At 49.1% G+C, this 19,360-nt stretch overlaps 1 protein-coding gene across 8 annotated transcripts in view; it reads left to right on the plus strand.

Annotated features, from left to right (window-relative positions):
- rbms3 (RNA binding motif, single stranded interacting protein) overlaps window positions 1-19,360 on the plus strand; it is a 205,021-nt gene that overhangs the window by 177,133 nt on the left and 8,528 nt on the right. For all 8 annotated transcript variants that reach the window (XM_076139246.1, XM_076139249.1, XM_076139247.1 and 5 more), the window contains 5 exons: window positions 683-789; window positions 5,266-5,309; window positions 7,078-7,174; window positions 10,144-10,194; window positions 18,124-18,234. In XM_076139246.1, coding sequence (XP_075995361.1) covers window positions 683-789; window positions 5,266-5,309; window positions 7,078-7,174; window positions 10,144-10,194; window positions 18,124-18,234 — 410 coding nt within the window. The remainder of the gene's footprint in view (window positions 1-682; window positions 790-5,265; window positions 5,310-7,077; window positions 7,175-10,143; window positions 10,195-18,123; window positions 18,235-19,360) is intronic.

The raw sequence follows: 19,360 nt of genomic DNA on the forward strand, positions 1-19,360 counted from the left end.
CAAGACAGCTTTGATGAGGGCGCAGACCTCAGAGCTTTCACCTCTGATTGGATTAAAAATACGTTTTCTTATGTGCTGTTCTCCCGTTAATGAGAGGCTAATGATACCTGTGCACTCTGCCCTCCTTTACTATTACTCATACCAACTCAAAAACACTTAGACTGACCCCTGTGGTCACTTTTAGAATAGCAGCATTGGCAACCTTTACCCAAACGGTGTGTTGCACGTGTAAACAGTGCAGAGAGGAGAGAACAAAGTCTTAACAATTCAGCGTAAAAGTCAAAGATGGCTGTTAAAGTACAACAGAGGGATTACGCTTCAGAAACAGGAATGGCGTCTTGGAATAAGCTCTGGCTGACAGAACATTCCGGCATTACCATCTCAGAGGTATTTACGAGAGCGATTACTCTGATTATTATTTCAACAATACCCTGCGAGCTCTTTCATGGTCTGCCAGCGTGGGCCGGGCGAGGGAGCGCCTGCCAAGATCAACGGTCTGGGAATTTTTCAAGAAGCTCCATGGGAGGGCAGAGGGGAAGAGGAGGGTGGAAGAGGCAGAGATGCATGGGTGGAGAAAAAAAAAACAAGTGACAAGTTCAAAAGGGCTGATGTCCTTCAGAGGGATCACTGGCTGCAGTCCTTGTAATGTGTTCTGTGTCCTCTCTGTCTCCTCTCCCCTCAGCCCCCACGGAGCCTTTGCTGTGCAAATTTGCTGACGGAGGGCAGAAGAAACGCCAGAGCCAGAGCAAGTATCCCCAGAACGGAAGGCCGTGGCACAGAGAAGGCGAGGTAAGACGACGACCGCCCTCAGATACAGTACATCCCTCCTCCCACAGGTCCGATACATACATAAAGAACAGGCAAAAAGCTATCTTCAGGTGTTTTGCTGCAAATCCAACCTTTATTCACAAGATTCAAGCCAAAATGCAAACCTCTCTGCCAGTAGGGGGCAGCAGAGGGACCTGGATTTCCCCTGTATCATCCTGTTTGTTTGACTTTTATGCGCCCCTTCGTCCTGAATTTCCAAACAGCAGTGTCGTTTCAATGTTTCACAACCAGGAGATGCAGATTTGGAGCCAAACATCTCTTAAGCTCCGCCCTCTCCATTACGCCATGTTCACTTTCAAACCAAGGCCTCTGAGATAATGGCATTTCCAAGAACGCCACCCCCCCTCCTTCCTCGCACGGCCCCCCCCCCAGAGGAGCCAGACTGCAACATCTGGCTTTATGTAAACCATAAACGTCTGTCCTTCTTCTCTACTGGACGGTGTGGAGCCGCTAAAAACAAATAGCTTCTATATCGATCAAACTGCCCGTGGATGGTATAAGCTCTGTCAGGTAAATTGGATCTCAAGCCCAAAAAACGCCTCACTGAACGCGAATATTCCCGCCATTCATCAAAACGCTGGGAAAATCTAGAATTGGATGCATTGCTATGGTAACGTCTTCATCAGCAACACGTAGAGACAAGGTTAAAGTCTTCACACACTACCAAGCTATACGGGAAAGGACAGATAGAGGAGTTCTTTGGCCGGGGCTATATAGAATAGAGTAAATGTAAGCACACTCTCGCGCACACGCACACACACACACACACACACACACACACCCACACACACACACACTTTGCAAGGCTGACAGTTGTGCTGAAACGGCAAGGTACGGGGAGACCAGGAGAGCTGAAATGCTTGTCCTTCAGAATCACAAGCTCTCCCTCTGTGTGTGAGTGTGTGTGTGTCAGCATATGTGTGTGTGTGTGTGTCTGTCCATCACATGTTCAGCAGCCCTAACACCCGTAAGCCCGTGAAGTGCGTTTAACCTGAATCACGTCGCTACATCCCCTCACAGGCCGCCACGCACTGACAGGGTCACCTCAGTCGACTTGGAGGTAAAGAGAGACGACTGTATATCGCCGCGCCCGCGCGCGTGTGTGTGTGTGTGTTTTATCTTGAAGGGTACAGTAAGGAGAAAGGAAATATCACACACACACACACACACACACACACTGCAGAGGAAACACCCTTCCTTTGTCCCATTCTCTCATTTTTGTCCTGTTCACTGTAATTATTTCTCACCCCTCTGACTTAAACACACTTTATACACACCGTCCTTGACCGGTGTTAGCAGCTGCTCACCACATGTCTCACACACACAAACACACACACACACACACACACACTCACTGTATACCCACTGGCAGTCGACATTATATCTGTTTTTTACTTATAGAAAACTCCTAAAACAAAACTGAAAATGAAACAGAATTTAAATGATATTGAAATCCAAACGACTCAGTGGAAGGTTCTTTTAAGTATGGCACAATGTGCGTGTGTGTGTGTGTGTGTGTGTGTGTGTGTGGGTGTGTTTACGTGGTTGTGGTCATTGATCATCTCCGCGGGGGTCCTTGTATGATGGCAGATACTGTAGGTATCACATGTTGGTGTGTTTATCAGCACGGAGGCCATTCGTCACCACGCTGCTCATGTCGGGCAGATGAAGAGGAGCAGCAGCATCACACACACCATCCATTACACTCTCACACACACCACGTCTCGCTCGCTCGCTTCTTCTCTCTATCCCCTCCTCCATCTAGCCCTCTCTCTCTCTCTCTCTCGCTCTCCGTCTCTCTCTTTCCCCATACGTTGCTGTGGGATCTGGGAAGACTTCAAAACAGAGGCGGGAGAGAGAGAGAGAGAGTGAGTCACCGTGAGAGAGAGAGGAGCAGGTTGCATGATCAGTCTCAGGGTTGAGTGCTGTGCTTGCTGATGAGGATGGAGAGAATATATGACAGATTTTCTTCTTAACCCAAAGTGGGAGTGGAGAATGAGCCGTCTCTCGCCGTCTCATCATGACAAACATATTAGTCACTGCATTTTTCCGCTCTATACACACACACACACACTTAAGGCGCAGTGGGGGCCCATTCCTCTCTCTCTCTCTCTCTGGCTTTCACTTCCTCCCTCTCTCTTTCACCAACACACTCTCCTACACGCCAAAACTTTCAAAGTCACACTTCTCAAGCACCTACTCTAGGGGAATGAGCGTAGATGAAAAAAACATCCGGCTTCCCACTCTGTGTGAAAGCCTGACAGATGTCCATGTGGTGTGTACGTGTGTGCGCACGGGCGGGCGTGTGTGTGCGGTCGGGCGTTTGTGTGTGTTCGGCCATTAGTGCAGGGAAAAAGGAGTGTGTGTGTGTATGTATGGAGGGAAGGAAGGAAAAAAACAAAAACAAAGAGCGGCTGGGTCAGTGTGTGTGTGTGTGTGAGAGAGGACACGTAGGACGGCTTGGCTCGGCTTTCATGTATAAGAACAGCACAGGTGTCCTTCCAGCTGCCTAATAAGCTCTCCTGACCACACTCTGTTTAGCAGAATCTGCCTGTCACACCATTGTATCCATACAGCACATTATGCATACACACACACACACACACACACACACACACACACACACACACACACACAAAGAAATGTGCTTTATTGGTGTCCTAAAACGGATCTGTTTGGATGAAAAGTTAATGCAAGGATGAAGGTTTGTAATCATCTGCATCATTTGGCTGTCATGGCGACCCCCCGTGACCCCCTGTCTGTCACCTGGTCCAAGGTGTGAATGCCAGTATACTGGCCGCACTAATTCCAGATTGAATCCCGGCCCGTCTGTGGCATTCTGTCTCTCCTCCGAGGACGAGCTTTGTCCGGTGCGTCTGTCCACAGGCTCAGACTAAAGGGTACACAAACCGTCCCCTCCGTCCCCTCCATCCTCTCCCCCAGGCCATCAGTCATTGCGGCTGCTCGGGATCTCCGGTCAGGAAGACGCTCTGCTGTGGAATTCATCAGCACGCCGAACCAAGGGCAGCACTTAGGGGAGTTATCAGACGCAGCAGACAGCTGGCCACGTATGCCGCTGCTATTAGCGCGCATGTGAAAACGCTCACTCACACACACACACACACACACACACACAGAAACAGGCGAGCACAGAACATGCAGTGTAAAGAAAGTGTGTAAAACAACTTGGATTCAAGGAGACATTTAAATACATACAAGTATTAGTGAACATATTTAAATAGCACTGGGACTGCAGCTCCTTACATGAGGCTGTAGGGAAAATGTAGGACTGATACACACACACACACTCTCACAATCGCATATCCCCAGTGCTGTGCAGGGCTTATTCCTCCAGTGTTCTCTGTTTTTGCTCACTCTTGTGGGTCTGGCCCAGACTAGGTGATCCCCTCGCTCCTCTGAGCTTCTATTCCCCGAACAATGGGGTTCAGAGGAGGAGGCAGCCCTCTGGAGGAACAAAGGAGGAAGAGGCAAGGTGGGCAGAGAAAGGAGAGCAGGCAGGCAGAGGAGAGAGGAAGAAGAGATGGAGAGAGAATGCAGAAGGAAAAAGAGAGGGAGAGAGAGGGCCAAGTGAAGGAATGTAAGGGCAAGAGAGAGTGTGTGTGTGTGTGAGCGAGTGTGTACGCTGATGAAATCTGCCGTCCTCAGCAGCCTCCTGTTAAAAGAAATCGGATTAGCTCTCCACCGGGAGGGAACCTTCAGGAATGCAGATGACGGATTGCGGCGCACAGGTTTCTCTCCAGGAGTCTTAGAGGGCCTCACACACACACACACACACACACACACACACACACATGGGGGGGCGCGTCATCATCAGCAGACAAAGAGCTCTGTTTTGCCTCCACCCTCCTTCGTTCCAAAGGGCACCTCTTCATTTCCTCTCATTCATAAAAACATGCTTGTGCCTGATCCTGATGGGAAAGGAAACATGGTCCATACTAATCCACTTTGTCCTATTGACTTCTCTTCATTTGGGCTTTGTCACCTGTCAATTTTTTGCTATTGTGAAATTAGTTGATTTTTGATTTAATTCAGCGTAGACAAAAAGCATCGGGGTCTGAATCGCTTGATTTGCCAACTACAATAAATGTAAAGCAAACTCTCCGAGGGTGACATTGGTGCAGGAACACACACACACCTGCATGCAGACCAACACACACCAGCAGCGACATTGACAGAACGTGTGTGTGTGTGTGTAACTGCAGTAACCTATGAAACACAGCAGCAGCAGCAGCAGGAAGGAGCTGGGTGTATAAATATTTAAACCTTGCGGACGATCCAGCGGCCTAAGTGGTGTTTAGTGTAAAAAGCCACATTAACAAGTCGTTTATTATTCGCTGACTTTGCTTTTTTCTGTTGTTTAATGTTATTGAAGATGATCAATGTGTGGTTAATCCTGAATGTTCTCTTCTCTTCCAGACTGGCATGGCACTAACGTATGATCCCGCCGCAATGCAGAACGGGTAAGAGCCATCAATCAATACACACTTGGCACCACGCTAACACACATTGGCACTGATTGGTGTAGATTGATGCTCCGTCCGCACTCGGCCGCTCTTTGATAAAGGAAATCTGTCCCGGAGTCGCAGATTGGCGAGGCGTGGGCGACGAGTAGCGAAAGCCCAGCGCCTTGTTTGTGTTTATGTGTGTTCCCGTGTCTTTATATCATGACTAAACGGTGCTGTGGAAGTAAATGACCCGGGAAGGTGTTTTATGTCCCTCTGTAGTACCCAGAGCAGCTCAGCAGCTCCCCTCTAGCTCCCTCTGGCCTCAGTCAGTCGCAGGAAGCTCCTCGCTCTCTGCTTCCTCAACCATTTATCCCCCCGGTGACTTCGGGAGTCGATCTCAACCTCAAACTGGATGAACAGCATCTCTCTACACACACACAGCCCATAATCCCGTCCTTATTTGTGTCCGTCAGAATGGGATGAAGTTCCATATGAACTCCTGTCTCAGGTTGAATGAAGTCGTTTGAAGTTTTACAGTCCATCTGAAATGTGAATGCAAAGTAGGAAACATTCAAATGGAGCTGGAGTGAAAAGAGGAAACCATCAGAACATCAGCAGTGCAATGCAGATTGGATTAGTGAATTTAGAATCTCATTCTGATGCAAATGACACATATATAATACATACATACTGTCTCTGCTATTGTGGAACTGAATGTTAATTTTCTACTTTCCATTCATTGTTAATAAAAGTGATTTCATAGGCGACCAGAGACAGATTGTTGAAGTCTGACTTCTGAAATCAAATTAAAATAAAAATAGGAAGAAGAAAAAAAAAAGGTATTTACTGCACATGATTAAGGATAATTATTTTTATCCATTTTTATTTTTTATTGCAGGTGGGTTGTGGGTGTTTAACGCTGAGGGGGGATCAATAATAGAAAAATCAAGATGGAAACCGAGTTATAAAAATGATTATTGAGTCCAATAAACTTAACACAGTTTCTGTGTGTGTGTGTAGAAACAAACTCCTGGTGGAAATCAATGTAAAAAACAAAAAAAACAAAAAAACAACCCACACACACACACACTAAAAGCTTTGTGTTGACTGTTGCCCAGCGCATCACTCAACCATCTCACCTCAGCCAGAAATATGATCATGAGCTCAGGTGACAGACTGTTGGACATTACTGCCCTCAGCCACCCAGGGGAGCAGGATGACATTGGGTCGCTCTAATCCTTCAAGTCGGCGGTGAGATAAAGTAGCCCACCTCGTTCTCACCGGCTCGACTCAACCCTTGGCTAAAGGCTTCTTTAAATGCATTGAGTTTTCTCCTAGCGCCCCCCCTCCCCTCTCCCCTCCCCCCCTCATGTTGGAGTCAGCGCGCTACTTAAGCCTGACAGCGGCGTACAGCAGAGCCTTAATACGTCAAGCTGGCCGGGGGGCCGGTGGAAAAAAAAAAAAACAGGTTTATACAATGACAAAGCTCAGTTTGATGTGATAAAACCTGACTTTTCAATTGGGAATCCAACTTTGAGAAAATGTATTTCATATGGTCTGCAAACTACACAACGCAGTGCAGCGCGGCCCAGTGTGCGATATGAGCGACGACGGGACCAAACCCCACCATGTCTCTGTGTCCATGGGGGACAGGGGGACAAAAACGCTTCAGTTGATGTTTACTTGCTGTATGGAGTTCATGTAATGCGATGTTTTAACTGCTCTAAATCCTTTCCTCCTTCCTTGTTTCCTCCCTTTCGCTCCTTTCCTCGTCTCCTCGCAGGTTCTACTCCTCGCCTTACAGCATTGCCACCAACCGCATGATCGCACAGACCTCCATCACGCCCTTCATCGCTGCTTCTCCAGTTTCCACATATCAGGTGGGTCATGCACTGCATTGTGGGAGATACTCTATACGTGTGCGTGTGTGTGTGTTTGTTTGTGAGAAAGAGAGGTTTGCCTTGTGTGCGGGGATGGGAGAGAGGGAGGGCGGGCGTGCAAATCAGCATGAGGTTCTCTCATCGCTTCTTTGCTGCTCCAGCTGTGCGTGATGACATCTGTTTCGTAGGCGGCAAACACAACAGGCAACAAGAAAGGGATTAAAAAATGGCTGACAGGGTAGAAAACAGCGAATCACCCATCAAGAATGAAAGTGTAGAGGAAAAACAAACCTCCCTCCCTGTTTCCTGACCTCCTTTGTGCTCCCCCAGCTGCTCCAGCAATGGACTGCTCGTCTTTTTCTCTCTTTTTTTTTGTCAACTTCAACACAATCATCTTCCTCTAAAGTGAATTTCCACACTTCTCACAGCTGTGATCTGCGGAACGATGACACAGAACAGAACAGCGACGTGAAAATTGTCTGCGCGAGATGTCAGGAGCGCTCGCCGCCCCCCCTTTTTCCCGCCAGCGTGCACTTCACGCCGTGCCCCCGTCTCCCAATCCAAACACACGAGAGGCGCCGCGCCTGTTCTCTTTCTCCTCGCTTAGCGCCCCGCTCTGTTTGGTATGCAGAGAGAGCGGGGCCAGATAAATAAGATGAAGGATAGATGACATGGAGAGGAAGAGCTATGGGGAGGAGGAAGGAGAGGTACAGGTGATATGTGATGGCGGCGGCTGGCTGGCTGGCTGGGGGAGGATGGAGGAGCGGCGTGCCTGAAGGTTGTTCTGCCCGTCTTTGAGGCACGCTTGATTAAAACTCTGGTCCAGTACCCGAGGTGGAGGGGTAGAGCAGCGAGGAGGAGGAGGAGGGGGAAAAGTGGGCCAGGGCACGTCTCTAATCCGCTCTCGGAAGGCTTCCCAAATTGATTTATCAAAAACAATGGCCGGGCTTTTGAGGAATATTAATCCTCACAGTTTCAATATCAGGCAGCTCGGCCGCCGCTTCCTGTAATATTGCCCTTCAGCCAGTCATGGCAGGAAGGTGAGTCCTTCATCTTCTGCTCAAGTACAAAGAGACAAAGGAAAAAGAAATAGAGAAGACAAGCCGGGCGGCCATAGACATCAGACAAAAGAACTGACTTGCCTTTATGGTGGAGCGAGTTCTCCTTGGATCACAGACATCCTGCCCTTATTCTCTCATATTGATGTGATATGTGGATGTTTCTCAGCTGCTGCTTCGATTGTATTGACTTATCAAATCTGCGGTGACCAGCGCCAGGAGCCGTGTCCTGGTATTCCTTCAAGCCCGAGAGCTTCAGTGTTGATTGGCTTTGTGTTCTGGAAAAAAGCGGGGGTGGCTTTGATGATCCGTGACAGGAGCTCCATCCAGGCCAGATCGCTACCAAGATCTCAGCGAGCCTCCTGGGCCAGTCAGCTGCGTCCTGGTTTACATCACCGGCTGCTGGCAGGCTTCCTCCCGCGGCAGCCCGGCTCACCGGCCGACTGCGACTGGGCCGGTCGGATGTGCGTCTGGCGTTCTAGCTCGCTAACTGGCCGGCCGCTTGGCTTTACGTATGGCCGTTCAGATGAAGGGCCAGCTGGCTGACTGCATGGCTGCCTGGCCGCCCGGCTGCCTGCCTGGCTGACTGGCTGGTTGGCGCGGCGACTGAACGACCGGCTCTCTGGCTCGTCGGCTGACAGGCTGTTTTAAATGGTAGCTCCGGCTCTGCAGTTCAGCCAGAGGTAGAGAGCTTATCGGGTCACGGTCGCTCTGCCATGTACTCACACTGAACCTTCCTGTAGAACACAGAGAAGCGGCCTCTCTGTGAATAAAGTGTATGTTTTGCTTTATGCAGGCCGGTGTCGTACACTCGCTCTGCCACTAAATAACAAACAAGCACCAGGCAACTGCTGAAGATAAGCTACTAAGGATGAGTGTACATTCTGTCTGTCTGCTCTCCTGTTCCTGCTGTGAATTACAAACATTCCCATGCATCAACAAACACATTTGGCATTATGTTATAGAATATCAAATCTGTTTAGGTGGAGGATCCAAATCGTGGCTTTGGTTTGGCTCAGAGGCTTGCTTGCTCTCATGGCGGATTATTCTGTGTTTGTCTTTGTTTAATCAAATCATTTTACCAGGATCAATGGCCAGTCTGTGTGTTTGTCTGCGACAAGCTGTCTAATTCCTCTCTCCAGCCTAGATCTAAAAGCTCTGTTTGTTTTTCCTGGTTCCTTCAATCGTTTGATCGTCGCCTCTGTCACTGTTTCTCCCCCTCTGTCTTCTTCAACCCGAAATGTGCAAATACACGTGTCCGACTCATTTTTCATCTATAAATGACGGGAACATCGATCAGAGCTCTCGTCTGTCTGCGCCCCTTTAATCCCCTGACCCCCCTTTTCATTCAGTCATTCAGTCGAATTAGATAATCCTCCTGGAGTTTTGTGGGTGCTCTCCAGCTGTGCACCCTGAGAACTTCCACCGCTTCTCACTCCATTAGCACTGACATGAATAGCTTTTGAGAAGCTTTTCCAGTAGCTAGTCTGAGTTTAGTTTGGCTGTTACGCTGCAATCATTCTTAAAAACTGGCTCACTCCAAAACCAAAACCGCACGAATCAAAGCGTTCAGCCGCATTCAAGTGTCTTTGAGATGGCGGACAAGTGCCAAAAGAAGCCCTGAGCGCTAGAACATTGATTGATAGAGACCCACAGATCACTTGTAACTAATGACACACACGCTGAAGGAAGCAATACTTGGTTTTCCAGACATAATCTTCAAGTCGAATTTGTGTTTATGAACCAAACAACGTCTCCAACTGGGAACATGTGCCAGTTCTCCTGTTGCTCTATAGTTCACCTAGTCCCTCATTTACCTTCACTTTAAATTCACTCCTTGATTTGGAACAAAAGCACACAACCCCCCCTCCATTGTTTATTGCCACCAACCTTCTACATTTGTCTCCACAGGTCCAGAGTACGTCATGGATGCCTCATCAACAATATGTTATGCAACCTACAGTAAGTACTTTACCATTCACCTGCTGTAGCTGCCGGGGGCCCACGCTCGCTTAGTCGCCCCTCTCTCCCCTCTCGACGGACGCTGTTTGGCCCGACGCGCTGAAATGTTTTAAGAGCGACTCATTAAAAAAGCTTTTCTTTTTTTTTTTTCAAGCCCGGGCTGAGGAATGATTCACAGCACGCAGACTTCTTTATGATATATTTAGAGCTGTATGGGTGGTTAGGATGAATAGATTATGTCTGGAAAATTGTTTAAGACACATTCCTCCTCTATCACACATACACACACACACCCACACACGCTCGGAATTGTCTATAAAATCACATTATCCCATTCTAATAACCGCATTTTAGTATTTGTTTGGGAGTTTATAGGTAGTTGTTGTTGTTGTAGCCGCTCAGACCTCAGCCGCCTGCATGCCGTCGCCAAGGGTTACCAGGCATAGACAGCAGACAGTAATGTTATTAATATAAATTAGATTTGCTGCACTTACGCCCCGGTCTGCCACAGTATGACGGGCGTAGTTACACGGAGTTCAGGCATGATGCTGTGCTGCAGCGTGACAGCACAGTGAACTCTCTCTCTAAATGTAGCGTGTTCACGTCAACTATTAGTCTTAGTTTGTAATTTGTGGTTTTCGCACTGTCCCTGGAAGAAGAATTTTGAGAGTTAGTTGAGTTATTATTTTGCTGAAATAACATAAAATTAATCAAGCAGCAAAAGAATTAAAATTGTGCTTTAGTATTGAAATAAGCAAATGTATTGTTTGTCTTTAATTGTCGGGATTTATGGCTCAGCGGTTAAATTGTGTATTCTGTGCTGCAGTCAAGGGCATCGACTGAACTCACAGCATCTCTCCATTCATCCATTCAATAGCTTGTGCATAGATTGTGATCATAAAACTGAAACCAGCTTTCGAATTTCTTCTTTTTGACAGTGACGTGCTAATGATCCCTGAAAGAGGCTGGAAACTCTCTTACTTAACTTCACAGATTTTAATTAATAACAGCGCCGCGTCGCTTACAACACTTTTTTTAAATTATTATCGCTACTTTTATTGTAATATTTGGCCGCGATTCATTATCTGAATATGTTCCCCTGAGCTGCTATTTTCTATAAGCTATTTTATAATTCTATTCCAATTTAATGGAAGTGCTGCATTGGCCCTGAGCTGTAAATTAAATTTTCCATAGCGCTGTTATCCTGAATCCGACCGTGTGTGTGTGTGTGTGTGTGTCTGTATGTGTGCGCTCTGACACACCGTGCACCGGCTCACTGGAGGAGTGCTCAACCAGGCACGTGGTTCCCTGCAGCGGCCATTTACCATTCAGCCCAACCCATCTCACTTCCTCTCCTGCTGAGGGACAGTGAACATGTAATGTGGTCACAGCAGGCCACCAGACAGAGAGAGAGAGAGAGAGAGAGACACACACACACACACACACACACACACACACATATACACACTGCCTTCCCAAACTGCCTGCGTTTTGCCTTTCATCCACCCGACCTCCTGCCCCCCTTAACTCAGGCGACTTCCTCCTCCCCGCTGATTGCCGCCCTCCCAGTTAGCCGCGCTTTCTCGGTGACACGCTTTGTTTCGCCGAGGATTAAACCCGACTGCTCGCCTGCGGTGAGAGCGAAGATGCCACATTATAGCACATTTGCTCAGGTGTTTACTCAAGTTTCCATTTTGCAGTACTTGCAATACTACAACTACTGACTGTGTGAACTTCTATTCCTCTACTATTCTACTTTGCTACGCTGCTAATTGTATCTAAAGGTTGTAATTAAGTTTGAGGGGTAATTGAAGTTTAGTCTGCATGTAGAGCAGCGTGTCGTCATGGAAATCCCCCAAATTGAAGATAAAGGAGACATTATGGATCAACAACCTCATTTTTTGCAATTGTGGAAATCTTAAGTATCTCATTTGCAAAATTGGAAATATTGATTTGAGTGAATAACCATAAACCTTCTTCCTCTTCTTCTGTGGTGTTCTTGCTTTCACTGAACATCTACTGAGAGATTGCACTTCTCCCTCTGCTGAGTCACGGTCATTAGCTTATAGCATCTTCTCAGGCCTCTCAGTCATGAAGCGAGTAGTGAGAACATGTATGATCTCATCCTCTGTGCTCATCTGATGCGTGTGTGTGTGTCGGCGCCGTGTGTGTGTATTCTATGTTTTGCCATATGCGTGGTCCTCGTTAAGCCCGACCGGCCCGCGCGGCTTGTTGACAGCCATCCATCTTCCAGCCGTATGTCTGGAGGCCTCCTGGAGCTGTTGACAGTCTAGCCAGCAGCCACGTTGTCGTGTTGTGTACATCTCATCAGGCCTGTCTGCCAGCAGTAGCCATGTGGTCATACGGCCCCCATGGCTCCGTCCCCATTGTGTTCCAGTGGCTGTTTTTGTCACCATACGGCTGCTAGGCGCTAACTCCGGCTGTCACAGCCGTCAGTGGATCATAGCTACCAATCTGTCTCCGTTTATGACCCACAGTCATATCCAGTCCTGGCTACATACACACCAGACCTCCTTTACGCACACACACACACACGCACGCAACCTGCCGCCAGCCCAGCGAAACACATCAAATTAGCCAAGCGTGCTAGCTTCAGGAGCTCGGGGGGCTATTCAAAGCATTAAACCAATTGATTGTGCTGCAATTTGGCGGCTCTCACCTCGTGTCGCGCGTTAAACCAATGGTGCACCGGCGCCCGCCGTGTCCGAGGCAATATGGAGGCGGTCAAGCGTGGAAGGGGAAGAGGTTACAGCAAGCCGGTCAGACAGGGAGCAGAGGAGAGGAGAAGAGAAGAGAGGAGAGGAGGAATGTTTCCTGATTACCCTGTTTATTGATTTTACACTTTGTTTTTGTGGGACGTAAACTTTTCAAACGATGGAATGAAACAAATGCTAAATGTTAAACGAGGCTTTATTGTATATTATAGATGATGAGTTGAGAGGCAGCGGGGGGAGACTAATGTGTGTGTGTGTGAGTGTGTGAGCTGGCACCGACCTGACCCGGAGGTTTGCGTACTGCACCGCTGACAGGACGACGCACCAACGAGGGTGTTTGTGTTTATCTGACTCGATTAAATTTGACAAGAGCGTCCACGCGGAACCAAACTCCATCCCACAGAGGGCGCAGATCTTTGTTAGCAGCGACAGACACAGAGAGAGGTAGAGCGAGAGAGAGAGAGAGAGACGGAGAGAGAGTGAGAGTGAGGGGGGAAAAACATGATTCAAAAATTGTTTATAGCCGATTAATTAGCAAGATGCACTCGGCGAGAAACCTGATGGAAACTGACAGCGGTGGAGGTCTGAGCTTGCCGTCACCGGCCTCTGCTCCTCTCTCTCTCACTCTCTTTCTCTCTCTCTTTCTCTCTTTCTCTCTCTCTCTCTCTCTTTCTCACCGTGACCTTTGTTCTTTGCTCGGTGCAGAACTAGTAGCTCTGGAAAAGCCCAACACGTAAACACACGTAAACATGCAAATTTGACCGCCGCTAGCATACTTATCATCCATCACACACACACACACAAACACACATTCAATTCTCGCTGCCAAAGTGCCCTAAAGTAGCTGCCAGCACCGGCGAGCGCGGCATTGCTTTCTCCTCCCCGTGACTTATCGGGGCCGTTTCCTGCTCGCCGTGACCTCCAGGTACCCCCTGGCAGCCTGGTACTCGCCGGAGTGCGGTGGCCCTCACATTCGCCCTGCAGGTGAATTATCAAATTCCTCCCCCTTTCACCTCTCTCTCTCTCTCTCTCTCTCTCTCTCTCTCTCTCTCTCTCTCTCTCTCTCTCTCTCTCTCTCTCTCTCTCTCTCTCACACCGGGCCCTCCTTAGAACTGAACTGTAACTATCCGTCCCCTCATCGGACCGCAGGGTGAGTCGGCGTGCGGCGTGATACCTCCTCGGCTTGACATTAAAAACGGCGGGCGGATTCGTCGGGAGAGGAACATCACGCCGCTCTCATGAATTCTCCCGGCTCGGCGGAATTTGAGACGGCGAGCTGGAGTCGTCCTTGAGTCGCTCTGAATGCTTTCTCTCTCTCTCTCTCTCTCTCTCTCTCTCTCTCTCTCTCTCTCTCTCTCTCACTCCGTCTCTATCTCTTAATCCCTCCATTCTTCCCTCTCCTCCCCTCGGCCTCACACCCTCCTCTCTCTCTCCCTTCATCCCTCTCTGATTTTGCAGATATTGTGCCAGTTCCAGAGAGAGAGAGAGAGAGGATGTCTGTTCAGGGTTAAAGTTTGGCTCATATGAAAGGAGGTTATTGTTGCGGTGCCACAGGGTGACTGACAGACAGATCCAGCAGTCGCCTTTTTGGATATTACCTTGAAAACTTTGCAAGAAAGCACAAAATCTTCAGACCAAAGGCCGATATGCTTTGATGTGCAGGTTTTCACTCGCTGGCTCGCTCGCCACGTTATTATTTCTTTCTTAAACTGGATTTCTAGTATATCCCAGGCTGCATTCTGGAGAGATTTATGCCTGTGAAACGTTCCATTTGTCTACGCCGGGAGCCAGTCAGAGAGCGCTTGATAAACGAGTGCAGTCCGAGCGTGGAGAGGAATGGACCTCCCATGAAGACATGACAAATACGCTTACATGCTTCATCTAACAGCCGTGCCCTTTATCACACACAAACACACACATGCGTCACCTCCCGAGCACATTCCTAACCTGCACACACACACACACAAAGTCACTCCCATAAATGATACACTCTCCTTCCTGACCAATTAGTAATAAATATGTAATGTTTTGACCTCTAATTGAGGCCTCCGACGCCCTTTTGGTCCCGTCGGTGTAATTAGTAAAATACTGAATGGCGTTGTAATTTAATCAGGGAGCCAAAGACAGAAAATTGATGAATGGGTGGATAGTCGGATCCATCACTCTCCACTTGATTTCATTGTGAGCATGTGTGTGTGTGGAGATAATCTGTCATGGCCTCAGGCTCCATGTGTCAGTCTGTTCACACACAGAGACGTGTGCACTGTTTTGGCCCACAGCTGCTTCATTTTCCCCGAGATTCTCAATTTGACGACCCGGCTCCCTTATGCGTCCCCTCGTGTGTGCAAGTACGCCTCACAAAAAGTTGTAAAAAGGAGATTTGTACACGCCAAAAGGGGGAATCCACCGTATTCTGCCTCTGCTTGTTCCTCTTCCTCTTCTCCTTCTGCTTCCCTTTCAAACACGAACCTTACCGACCTCGTCCGCGTCTCGCAGGCAGACGTTTGGTTAATAGTGGTGCGGCTCCACTCGCCTGTTTTCGCCTGGAGGAGGGATTCCTGCCTCGGATTATCCTGATAGACCCAGGATGCAGGCGCCCCTTTTCCCGGGCTTACCTGACGAGAGCGGCGCCTGAGGGCGTCTACACACTCCCGTCCTAGTCCGAGCGGTTTGCACGCAAAGTGGAAGGCGGATACTGCCGAGCTTAAACACACAACCTGATACTTAAGAGCATTAAACTCGCCGGATTACAGAAGTAAAGATGCGTATGATACTTGCCAAAACAAAGACCTACACACACACACTCACACACACCCAGTTCTTTGCTTTATAACATTCCTCAACCAATAACTTCAGTGGGTCTTCTGTGGATTGTATAGGTAGAGTTTCATTACCCTCAAATGTGGAGCACAGCCTGTGTAGTCTTAGGGGTGCAGGGCTCTGTGCTGTATAAAGTTACCAGTCAATCATCTGCACATGTTCTGCTGTAACACCAGACCGTCAAAACCGATAATCACTAACTGAACAAGTGTGTGTGTGTGCGTGTGTGTGTGTGTTTGGCTTTGTAAGGCCTGTGGAGCATCATTGCAATTACACACACATATACACACAGAAAATGGGGGGAACTAACTGTCAAACACGAGACACATGGAGGTGTTGATGCTTCGGTCTGAACGATTCACTCGTGTTCTTCCGTCTGCTGTGCTGAACTCAAGTCTCAGACGTACAGAGGCTTCACACACACACGAGATGAGGCCGTGAGCTAGTTTATTGTTTTATTATTGTTATAAAAATGTGCCATCACGGGGGAATTACATGGACCTATAAACACTTGACCTAGTAGCCAACAAGAAGATGATATGGCAGCGCTGAAACAGATTTAAATACTACACATATATTTCCCCGATCAACAACCGGATCCAGTAATTAGTAGCAGATATCGTCGGACTGGATGCGGCGGTCGATCACGTTGGGGGGCGTAATGAGCGGCGATTAAGGAAACACTCCCGGCTGTAAATCTGTGGGAATTTCTGAGCAGAGTTACTGTAGGTTGCTTGCGTGTTGTTGAGTGTATATCATTGCATTTAACAGCCAGAGGGGCCGATAGCATCTGTCTGCTGTCTGGAGGAGGATCAATACCATCTTAAGCAAGATGGGTTTTCCACAAGAACACACACACGCAGAGGGAGAGAGAGACGTGTGAATATTCAGTGCATCTGTAAACATCTGGTGCCGTTGTAACGCACACGGCCGCGGTCGCCATTATCCCCCATCCGGCCGTCTCCTCTTCTTTCTTACGTGTTATCAAAACGTACGGTTTCAGCTCGTGTCAGCCACTCTCCTATTCTCTCCTTCACTCTGCCCGTGCACACACACACACACACGCACACATGCGCTCACACACACACACATACTAAAAACCCCTCTCTCACAGACACTCAGTCTCGCAAACACAGAAAATCGAAATCACAAATCGGCTTAACTCTCCCTGACACGTCTGTGAATTAAGCCTTTCCGTTTGCTCTCCCTTTCCCATTATAAAGGCATTGTCAGAGGCAGAATCAGTAACAGGTCGCCCACAGCTCCTGCCTCCTCCCTCTCACTCCTCTCCTCCCTCTGTACCTCCTCCTCTTCTCCTCTCCTCCCTCGCTCTCATCCTCGTCCTCTCTCCCCGTCCGTCTCTCTTGACCTCCGCCGCTCTCCCGTTAATCATCTCCTCTCCCTTTGTTCTATCTTCCTCTCCTCCGTTCTCTCGCCCCGGACCACCGTCTCCCTGTTTTTCGCCTCACGCGCAGCCTCGGAGGAGACGGCGGGGAAGAGGAGGGTAGAGAGGAAGAAGGGCGATGGCAGCAGGGAGAAGACGTAGATAGTTTGTTAGCTGACTGCGCTGTGAATGCAGCGAGGAGATAAGCAGAGCGATTCTGACAGGCTGTGTCTGTACAGTTTGTTCTCCAACAGGCCCACACAGAGTCACCAGCACACACACGCACACGCACGCACGCACGCACGCACGCACGCACGCACGCACGCACGTCCTGTCAGCATTTACCTCACGTTACACACACTCTTGGACAGGCTTGGACACACCTGACGTCGACATGTCAATTTCTTTCACGCTCACACAGATGCTGCTACCCGCAAACACACACACACACACACACACACACACACGCGCGCGTACTAAGTGAGAAGGAAAGCGCTGATGTTGGGTGCGCGTTCCTCCCGAGGCTTCGGCGGAGCGATCATGACAGGGGGATGAAAGAGCAACAATGGTTTCATCACTTTCCCTCGTGTTCCCCGCGAAGATCCTGGCGTTCTCATCCGCCTCGTCAAGGGAAAACACACCGCTCGTTACAGCAGGAGGGGAAGGATGGCAAGCGAGGAAGAGGAAGAGGGGGGAGGGAGGGAGGGAGGGAAGGAAGGAGTCAGGGAGAGTGCACGAGACAGAGAAAGCCTCCACTCTTCGCAATCAATGAAGCGCACAAACCCGTGGTGTTCATACATCACCAGCAGATATTCCCAGTTCTGATGGACGCTGGGTAATAACGTCTATTGATCTGGAAAATGTCACTTTGTTCCCTTCCTGTTTATTGATACTGTCCCCCCCCTTCCCCAACCTCCCCTTCACCCTGTCACACCCTGCACCCTCCTCCTTCTTCTCTCAACCGTCTCCCCGTCTCTTCCTCTTCCCCAGGGTGCAGTGATCACGCCAGCCATGGACCACACCATGTCCATGCAGCCTGCCAGCATGATGGGCCCTCTGACCCAGCAGATGAACCATCTGTCCATGGGCACAACAGGAAGTGTGAGTACTCCTTAAGTACGCCTTAAGAGCACAGGGCTGTATTCGGGCATCGCGGACTACAAAACACAGAATCGGTAGAATACACACACACACACACGCACCCAGTGTCCGCTTCTGCTTTGTAACCAGTTTGTTACAGAGGACCAGAGGTTGAGAACCGTTATGGTTTGAGCCTCGAGGACCCAAACAGAGGTCTCTTATCTTGGTGACCATTATTCCCTTAGCTCCCAAACAAAGCGCACATTGAGCCAGATGTGGATTTCACATTTCCTCTCTAGAAAGATGATTCCTTTCCGAGCGTCGCCGCCGCAGCCGCCACGTGAGCGCCGCCACAGAGCTGCAGTCTCCATTTGTTTCAATTCTCACCGGCGGATTTTGCGAGAGTTTCCACATTTCCTCCCTGATCTCCCGACATTAAACGGATTTCCCCACTAAGCTTAACAGTGTGACAAGGCCCTCTGTTCTCTCTCTCTCTCTCTCCCTCTCTCTGCTCGTGTTTCTCTGGCGTTCTCTACCGCCGCCGTCTCACTCTGTAAATCAAACATCAGACCTATCACTCCATCGCTCTTATTCCTCCCTCCCCTCCCTCCTCCGCCCGCCTGTTTCCGGATCGAGTCGACTCGGAGGTGTCGCTGCGGCTCTGAAGCCCGACTTCCTGCCTTAACCCCACTGCCCTCGGGCCAAGCGAGCGGCGCGGCTTTGCAACCGCCACTTACGTTTCTTGATCTCGGCATGCGTTTGGTATGATTGAAACAGTGCTGCATTGTACACTGGGGCCATGTGTTTCCAGGTGAGCTGTCAGCGAGTGTGACGCCACGTTGGCTCTGTCAGGAATGCCCCCCCCCTTCCTCACCCTCACCCCCCCTCACCCTCACCCTCCTCTTTAATCTGCCCCAGCTGTGCTAACAGCCAGGATTAGAGACAGGCTAATCTATCATGATGGCGTCTGATGTTTGATGGGTTTGTATTATGTGAGAAAGTGGGTTAACCCCCCTTCCTCTCTTTTTCATTTCTAACTTTCTTCTTCTCTCTCTTTCTTTCATTCTACCTTCACACACACACACACACTCCTGCCTGCTTAGTCTTTCCTCAGGCAATGTGACGTGCAGTGTAACCTTTTAGTGCT

The sequence above is a fragment of the Genypterus blacodes genome, unplaced genomic scaffold (genome assembly GCF_046128005.1).
Source record: "Genypterus blacodes isolate CSIRO-AG114 ecotype Tasmania unplaced genomic scaffold, CSIRO-AGI_Gbla_v1 ptg000438l_1, whole genome shotgun sequence".
Taxonomy (NCBI): Eukaryota; Metazoa; Chordata; class Actinopteri; order Ophidiiformes; family Ophidiidae; genus Genypterus; species Genypterus blacodes.